The sequence below is a fragment of the Bidens hawaiensis genome, unplaced genomic scaffold (genome assembly GCF_021521415.1).
Source record: "Bidens hawaiensis isolate Kalapana, Puna unplaced genomic scaffold, B.hawaiensis_p1.1 tig00023640_1, whole genome shotgun sequence".
Classification (NCBI taxonomy): Eukaryota; Viridiplantae; Streptophyta; class Magnoliopsida; order Asterales; family Asteraceae; genus Bidens; species Bidens hawaiensis.
Genome location: NW_027493712.1, coordinates 269,398 through 278,555, shown reverse-complemented (window position 1 = coordinate 278,555; position 9,158 = coordinate 269,398). Strand labels below are relative to the sequence as shown.

Below are 9,158 nucleotides of genomic sequence, written 5' to 3'. Positions count from 1 at the left end.
AGTAATGGTTTTAACTAGAGTTTGGTTTCCACATCACTAGTTTAGCGCCGCTACTACGTCCAGTCTTACAAGATAATAATATAAAATTATTTGTAATTTTAATTCCCTTAATTTTGACTAGTTTTTATTTGTTTTCTTTTTATGTGAAAGCATTTCTATTATTTAAGAATGTCTAGGTTCATAAGAATTGATGGTTTTAGAGATTAAAAGATTGTTTATTCGTGAACCTTTTGGTTAGATGAAGTCAGTCTATGAATTAATCAATTGTGTTTGAGCCATTTGAGTAAAGCTATGGAAACGGCATCACATCCTTCGGACGAACACTCACAAATGAAATATAGTCATTGAAACAAGTTTCTTTGAAACAATCCGGCTTTTGTTCTCCATGGACCATTTACAAAAGCGGGTATTACTATGGCTTGGATGACGAAAACTCAGGAGAGGGGGGAGGGGGTGTCTCAAAATTTTTGAAAGAAAACAAATAAATTTACACTATTTATAAAAAGTTGCAGACAAAAAAGGGTAATTTACATTATTTAGTAAAAGAGGGTGGAGGACTCCGGCCCATCAGTAAGCTATTTCCTTGACTATGAGACTTTGTTGAATCGCAAGTAACTAGCATGTTATTAGTTTAGTTAATTAAACGGTCTTTCAGCAAAAAAGTTAACACACTTAATGATCAAGAAACACTCTCGTGCTCAAACAACACTAGGGTTTCGGAAATGCGGTTAAATTTATTAAGCAACAATCAACCATACACACATAAGGTGGTTTAGTAAATTTACAACACCGAGAAAAAAAAAGGGGGCCATGGACACGCCCCGGGGTCTCCATTGTCCTTCTCACCCATATGTGTGTTTTGATTGACATATTTTAACATATTTCCTTCCTCATCGTTGTGTATCTAGTAATTTTATTTCATTGACTAACTAAACAATTTTTTTTCATATTCTTTCACAATAATCCATTCCATTCTTAGTCTTTCATTTTCACACATCAAACTTTACTTAATTGAAAGATTTCATTTTTTTTTGATTCACAATGATCCATTAAGTTCCGCTGAAAGCAGATAATTATAATTCCTCCGTATAAAGAAAAGAAAAGAAAACCGGAGTTTTGTGTTGAATTTTTATTTGGTAGCCCCAAATCGCGGGAGGTTTTTTCGGGTGAAACAAACATGTCAGCTGCCTTCTCATCCTATTCCGGCGGCGTCAGAAACATTATCAGCTCATCATCATCAATTCCTCCTATTCACTGCCACAATATTCCAAGCATTCTAAAAACGAGTACTTACGTTGCCAATTCAACCACTAGTTTCACATGGGATGACGTATCTCAATCACCAAACGCTTCATCTAATCTCAGTGGATTCTTCCACAAGATCAAACTTTGTAACCGCGGCCAGGTATTGCTTAAACATGGATTGATTTCATTCAACATAATATGTAGAGATAAACCCACCCCAGCAAATACTGTAGGTAGGTTTCAATACTATCCCACCCAGCCCAGTACCTGAGTTTCTATTTTGATGCTCTTACCTAGGAAGCCACCATTGCCATTGAACTAGAAAAGAAATAAAAATCTAGTCCGGTCCAAAATTCCTTCAACAAGTAATCGGTATTCATCAATGTTAGTGATCTCGTAGGGTGGTTTCAGTAAATTCTTTAGATATTTTTTGTTAGTTTTGTTGAATTTAATACAAAGCTATATAGATTGTAATTCCTGGTGTTAAGCTCTTAACAAAGTCAAACTTAAAATTTTCTTCCTTTAAACTTATATATGCACAAACTTTTTTGAGGTAAAACTTTCTCATAGTCATATGTATATTATTAACATGTTCCAGTTATTATTATTAGTAATATGATTAATCTATTCTAGTTTATCACAGGAAAATCGTTCTGAATTCGTCCCATTTGTCATCGAGGACCAAATTGTTGGCTATGTTCACAATGGGTAAATCTCCTTTACTAAAAAACAAAACAAAATACATCATTATATTTTTAACTAGGTATTTAAACTTTTTGCAGTTTTGTGGACCATTTAAGCATGTTTAACAATGTTTTCACTGTCATGAAAGATAATATAAATGGTAATCAAACGGGTCATGTCACACTTCAATCTGCACTAAAATCACCTGAGTCTAGAACCGAAGCCCTTGGAAATGTAGTAAAGTGCTTAGGCGAAGACGTATTTCCAGGTATACGGAATGAGGTACTTTAAAATCTATGATTTTTGTAATTGTTATCTTTAAATAATGTTTGGGAGTTGATCTTAGATTAATACTTACTGGTTGCAGCTGTACCCTGTGACCTCATCATATGGAGGAAGAGTATATTTCTCACTGGAACGCGCTGCAGCACCTTATTTTGGGATAAAGGTATGTCATATCTTTTTCAGTATCTTACAAAATAGATATTAAAGATAATACTTATATTAACTGAGGTATGTCATATATTTATTTTAGGCTTATGGAATTCATATGAATGGGTACGTGGAAAAAGACGATGAAAAGTATTTATGGATAGGGAAAAGAAGTGACACGAAAGCGACGTACCCGGGCATGCTTGACCATCTTGTTGCTGGAGGACTGGTGGGATTTTAGGTTATATGATCTTAATTGTTTTCGTTTAAGTCTTGAAAACGTTTTCTGATATTTTTTTATGATAACACAGCCGCACGGTATGTCATGTGCTGAGAATGTTGTGAAGGAATGTGAGGAAGAAGCAGGAATACCAAGATCCATTTCTAGCAGGTAGTTTTTAAATTATCGTTTTTTATTATTACTTTAGAGCATATGCTTGAAAGACTGAAATTGCTTATAAAGAATCATGGGTTTGTGAAAACTAGAGGTGGCTAGGGTTCTAAACGAGCTAACCTGGCTCAGCTTGGCTCGTTTACAAACCGAGTCGAGTGGAGCTGAGCTGAGATGGCTTGTTTATTTTAACGAGCTGAAATGTTGAGCTCAAGCGCGGCTCTTAAAAAGCTCGATCCGGCTCATGGCTTTAGAGTCAGCTTGTTTGTGTGTTTTAAATAAGTTTTATGTTTTTACATGTATTGATGTATGCATAAAGAGAGAATTATTTTTAACATACACACAATGCATCATTAAAAAGCTACAAAATGTTTAATTCATGGATATTAAATTTGGTTTATACTTCTGGGTTATAATTTTTATATATTAAAATTTGGGCTTTATTTTATACGAGCCAATGAGCCAGCTACATGTGCCTAACGAGCGAACTAACAAGTTGAGCTTCCCTTTGCTCACGTTCAACTCGTTTACTAACATGCCAATTTCGAGCGAGCCGCGAGCTTTTTGAATAGCTTTGCGTTAAAACGGGTTGATTGCTAACACTTTTTTCCATCTTTAATTTCATTTTTATAAAAAATGTTATTTACTTACTACAAAAACAATATTATCAAAATAATAATCTGAATTTTTGAAAAAAAAAACAGTTTAAGATGGTTGTATGCAATAAAAATAGACTTCAGATGACTTTCAACCCATTCAATACATCCCTTTTTAACTAGTTTCTAAGATTAAACCCATCTGTGCCATCTACCGTTCATAACAAATGGGTTGAAACTAAACCAATTGTTTGCAAGCCTCATTGACATTAACAATTTGTTTACAGAGCGATACCCGTTGGTGTTGTGTCATACATGGACATTGATGGTTACAGATTCAAGAGAGATGTGTTGTTTTGTTACGATTTGAAGCTTCCAGAAAGTTTTGTTCCCGACAATCAGGGTAATACGGGCGACTTTTTGTTACTTTAAGGCTTAAACCTTTCTTTTATTACTATTGTAAAACTTACAAATTGTTGTGTGCGTTGTAGATGGAGAAGTGGGGAGCTTTAAGTTACTCCCGGTGACACTCGTGCGTGAGGTCATTCGAAACACCAACTTCTTCAAAGCAAATTGCAATCTTGTCATCATTGATTTCATGTTCCGACATGGGTGGGTATCGCCATTTTTTTCAAAATCATCAGTTTTCTTCTATTTAAATTCTATAATGTATATGGTGAAATATGGATGGAAGATGTAATTGAAGTATCTATTTTGTTATGCAGGTGCTTGAAGCCTGAAGATGATGGGTACTTGAAGTTGTTACAAAGCTTGAGAAGTGGAGATTGTTCCTAACTGTATCAAACTTCCTTTCTGAAGGCCACAAAATCTCCTATTCTATAGTTTTGCTATTATAAATAAATAAATAATAATGAGACATCAGACATGAATGTGTTTTACTGTTTTAGTTGCAATGGCCATTCTTAATCTGTCAATTTCTAATATATTTGAGCTAATATTAGTATTTTCTAGTTGAGTTAAAGTTAATTGTTATTTACTTAATTTTATACACATACTTATAATTATGTTTTTGCATACAATTAAATAATATGCAATATGCATTATTATTATAGCAATGCATATTATTTAATTGTATATCAGTGTATAGTAACAGTCTTATTATTATTATTATTATTATTATAAAGTATTATATTTACCTGCATAATATGTTCGTTTATACTCATGAGCCTAGTCATGTCTGATGATATATAAAACTTTCAATTCAAACTTTTAGCGATCATATCTCAAGCAGCAGCTTGGCTTGCTTACACCTTTATTCTTCAATCTTATTTGCTTGATAATGACTAAAGTTGTTGATTTGTTGGGCTTTGATAGTTTGATAACATAATTATGGATACGAATTTGAACACTTTTAAGAAACTATCAACAGTGGGACATTTATTAAGTATAATCATATATTGTTCGAATCCTAGTGTGGAAACCAACTTGTCTACTTGTTAAAAAGGCAAATAAACAACTCAAACAGCCAGTTCATAGAGGGGAGGAGGGGTAGAGGACGACCGAAATTGACTTGGGATGAGAGGATCAGGCATGATTTGATAGACCTAAACCTCTCCGAGGACATGGTTGAGGATAGGAATTCGTGAAGAAGTAGAATTAAAGTTAAGGATTTTTAGAGAGAATTGAATACCTTAGGGCTTAGACTTAACTTATTTAGGTCACATACCATAATGGTATTTCCCTTACATATATTATTATTATTATTATTATAATTATTATTAGCTTTTATATAGCTGTTAAACTGTGATCTTATTATTAATATTATTATAATTAGCAGTAGTTTTTATATAGCTGTTAAACTTTGATTTCCTTTATTTTGCTTCATACACATGTACTTAGAGCCGAGGGTCTCTCTGGAAGCCACCTCTTTATTCCTTTGGATAGAGGTACGGTGTGCCTACATCCCACCCTCCCCGGACCCTACTTATAGCTTTGCTGTCGGTGGGATTTTACTGGGTATGATTGATTGATTGAAACAGCCAGTTCATCCGCCTCTGGCTCCAATGGTCGAAAAACTGCTTCCACTTCACATAAGTTAACTTCATCTAAACTTGATGGATTCCACTTGGGGTTCTGTAAAAATTCAAGAGTAAAATACAAAATTAATCCAACCAAAAACACCAAGAAAAAGATGCTCAAGTTTAGCATTCTGACTAAGTTTAGTACTTTATTGGCTAAATAACATTGAAAAGTTAATAATGCAACAGCAGCCGACCTGATCTTTATCCACCAATACTGCTCGTACCCCTTCTGCAAAATCACTTCGACGTGTAGTCCTTAATGCAATGCGGTACTCGGTTTTCATAACACCGTTTAACTAAACAATAAAATAAAATAACAAGCTTTAGTATTTTGTAACATAACCTTAAAAATATTGCATGAAAGTGCACGAAAACGAACCGTTGATAACTCCTCCTTGGTACCCAATGCAGATGCGACTCGAGAGAAATGCATTTGTGTTAAACAAAGAGAAAAGGGGGTGCCTTTGTTAAGCCCTGAAACCGCGTCCTTTGCCCACTCTGCAACTGCTCATCATAACAAGGATCAAATGTTAATAAAAGAAATCAGATGACAGTCAGCAGCATAACCAAACCATACCTCTAGGATCACCACTTTTCTGATTCTTTTCTAGCTCTTCCATTATTTCTTTAACAGATTTATTTCCACCAAATGTTGAACTTATGTGAGGTAAAAGCAACTTTAATCGCGGTTCTGAATCAACATTGTTATTATGCTTTGCCAATATTTCTTGCACTTCAACATGTGGATCCTCTGAACTATATACATGTGTTCAAAATTTAGGGGTGGCAATTTCTGACCCAAACATGAAAGTAATCATGTTTTGGGTTGGCATATCTAACCTGCTTAAAAAACGGGCCGTGTTCGGGTTGACCTGTTTAATTAAAAGGGTCATGTTTGACTTGACATGTTTAACCCATTTGCTAAACAGGTCGACCCATCAACCTGTTTAGTTAAATAGATCGACCCACTAATCTGTTATTATGACCCGCTTAGAAAAAGGGGCCTTCTTCGGGTTGACATGTTTACTTAAATGGGCTGTGTTTTGACTGATTTGTTTAACTCGTTTTAGTTAAACACTACCCACCAACCCGATTATCATGTTTACAACTTGATACCTGCCACCCCGTTTAACACGTTTAGATAAAAGATTTAAACAGTTCGTGTTCACGTTGACCTGCTTAATTAAGTGGGCCGTGAGTGAGTTGACATGGTTAAACCGTTTAGTTAAACTGGTCAACCCGCCATTAAACAAATCAATCCAGTAATCCGTTTATGGCCCGTCTCATCCATTTTTTGTTACAACCCATCAACCGAAACATGTTTACAACTTGATTATTACCCATGTTTAGTTAAATGGATTACACGGGTGGCGTTCAGGTTACACAGTTTAAGTGTGTGTGTGTGGGTTAGGGTTGATGTTTTTGACACAAATGAAAAGTTAGAAGTGGTTGAACATTTCAACCCGTCAACCGACATGATTGACACAATGACACCCCTAGTTCAAATACAAAACAAAGATACACACATGTAAAATCATATATTGATGCCGCTAAAAAAATCATATAATGATATCTATGCATATAACAATCGTACAAGGTGGCTGACAAAAGATCTCCCTTAAGCAAGCTCAAATTTCCAGACGGCACAAAGTGGGTCCCAAGACCTACATACAGTGCATCAGCTGGTGTCGACACCCTATTTCCAGTCATACCAAGATAAGCACCTGCCCAAAACTTTGTTGAAACACGTTTTACAGTAACCATTCAATTTAAAACTACATACCGACTGGTCCATCTCCGGGACCCTGTGCTGCTATATAAGCAAACCCGACATCTGGGAACAAGCCAATTCCATTTTCTGGCATAGCAAAAAGGGTCCTCTGGTCATACACATACAACAGGCGGTTAGATACTTACATAACTGCCACTGCTAAGATTGTTGTGATTTTAAATAAGAGTTTGGTTTACCTCTGTTATGACTCTATATCTGCCATGACCAGATAGACCGATCCCGAACCCCATAGTTATGCCATCCATGAAGCTTATGTAGGGCTTGCTGTATGCAAAGATTTTGCATATAAGAGAGTATTCAGCTGTGAAGACCTGCAATAAAGATTAAAGTTTAACAGCAATAAATGTTTGGAATTCAGAGAGTGGCTGGTGAGCGTTAAAGAAACCTTAACAAGGTCTGATAGGTGTTTCATAGTTGAAATGTGCTTGACATCACCTCCTGCAGAGAAGCCACGTGGGGAGCTTCCCTGAAGGAGAACGCATTTGACGTTTGGATCTGCTTCCCATTGGTGAAGGAAAGATTTGAACTTGAGATCCATATGGCGTTGAGGGCCTTTGGACCGTTGGGAAAAACATTCCCCTTGACAAAGTCAAAGTGGCCGTGGCCATGGGCGTCAAATTCCTAGAGCGATTGGAGTTGTGGAGAAGAAAAAGTTAAATTTTAATTTGGGGAAAATAGAAACAGGTGATGATGATGATTTTATCAGAAGCTGAGAAACCCTCATCGGAATTCGCATCATTCCTTCCTGTCAACAATCGAAGATTTGATCCCCTCAAAATCAAAATTAAATTGGATTTCAAGATTTGGTTTGGAAAACACTCATAGTGTTTTGTAGTGTTTAGGTGACTTTTTAAAACTTATGTATCTATTTTTTATTCTTTTTGTTTGTTTGTTAAAAAGCAAAATGTGTTACAAATCTTCTTCAAAGTTTTAAATGAGAGCTTTTTAAAAGTTGATTTTGTTTTTAAAAAAACAAAAAATTAATTCTAAAAGCTCACTCAAACACCCCCTCAATCTATTTTTCATCCTCACTTTTGACCTTTTTTTTAGTTCAAAGTACATTTTAATGGCTGAATTTAATAACTAATGGTTGTTTATCTTCTTTATTTTGTTTGATAACACCGAAACCTTTACCATTACGTCACACACAATAAGATTATTTAAGTCACATGCATCCTTACATTTTCAACAAATGTCTACTTACAAATTATATCTTTTATATACTAAACAACACCCGCATTGCAACCTCCACATCAACCTAATCTTCTTCGGTGACTGTTCCACCTTCAACCTTCATTTCCCGATGGTTGTTCCACATTCAACAACTGTTGCATTATTGGACCCCCCCCCCCCCGACGTAGGCTGTCGCGGTCTACTCAAACAATTAATTTTTATTAACTTAAGTAAGGTCGTCTCCATAGGAACTCAAGGAAAGTGCTAATTTAATATTTTATGATTTTTACTAAATAATTATTAACTAAAGCGGACAGACGATGTCAAGTAATTTTAGAGAAAGGTTTTTAATTAAAACTAAACAATTACTTAAAAAGATTTGTGAACAATATTAATAAAAGACATTCATTCTAGGGTCGGGTGATGTGATATTCAACTTAATCCCAGATTCACTTATCTTGATCACGCAGTAATTACTATACCTAGTAGTTTGATTGTGATGGCAAACGATACCCTAACCGAATTGTTGGCACAATTGAACTCGGTCTACCGAATTACCAATTTATGTTTTGTGAAAACCAATTAAATAACAATATTTGATGATCAATAGTCCAATGACACAAGAGCCTAACCCTAAGTGTCGATGAATAAAACCAAACAAGTGATGTATTAACTAATAATCCAAAACACAAATTGTTTAAATAATCAAGCAATAATTAAACAAGATATAAGCAACAACTCAATCAAGTTCTTAAACATTAAGCATATGAATCTGGTCAGAAGTTAAAATACATAAACCCTAG

The 9,158-nt window shown here is 35.1% G+C and overlaps 1 protein-coding gene and 1 pseudogene across 2 annotated transcripts; one reads left to right on the top strand and one right to left on the bottom strand.

Moving 5' to 3' along the window:
• The first annotated feature begins 1,177 nt into the window (after positions 1-1,177).
• Positions 1,178-4,193, top strand: LOC143567814 (nudix hydrolase 20, chloroplastic-like). The gene is made up of 9 exons (XM_077054126.1): positions 1,178-1,405; positions 1,889-1,953; positions 2,028-2,211; positions 2,297-2,377; positions 2,465-2,590; positions 2,673-2,752; positions 3,636-3,751; positions 3,840-3,960; positions 4,074-4,193. Exons 1-9 carry the CDS (start codon positions 1,178-1,180, stop codon positions 4,141-4,143), a joined length of 1,071 nt encoding a protein of 356 aa, XP_076910241.1. The 3' UTR covers positions 4,144-4,193.
• A 1,096-nt stretch (positions 4,194-5,289) lies between these two features.
• On the bottom strand, positions 5,290-7,918 carry LOC143567817 (3-hydroxyisobutyryl-CoA hydrolase-like protein 3, mitochondrial; annotated as a pseudogene). Its single transcript, XR_013141473.1, has 8 exons — positions 7,568-7,918; positions 7,359-7,493; positions 7,174-7,270; positions 6,985-7,114; positions 5,968-6,146; positions 5,770-5,894; positions 5,585-5,686; positions 5,290-5,442 (listed from the first exon to the last, which is right to left on the bottom strand). The product of XR_013141473.1 is annotated as a 3-hydroxyisobutyryl-CoA hydrolase-like protein 3, mitochondrial (transcript).
• Positions 7,919-9,158: the final 1,240 nt, after the last annotated feature.

Excerpts from the sequence above, each read along its gene's own strand:
- LOC143567814 (XM_077054126.1), top strand. The coding sequence starts at position 1,178 with ATGTCAGCTGCCTTCTCATCCTATTCCGGCGGCGTCAGAAACATTATC. Across the intron at positions 1,406-1,888 it reads AACTTTGTAACCGCGGCCAG|GAAAATCGTTCTGAATTCGT; the intron begins GTATTGCTTAAA and ends AGTTTATCACAG. Across the intron at positions 3,752-3,839 it reads TTTTGTTCCCGACAATCAGG|ATGGAGAAGTGGGGAGCTTT; the intron begins GTAATACGGGCG and ends TGTGCGTTGTAG.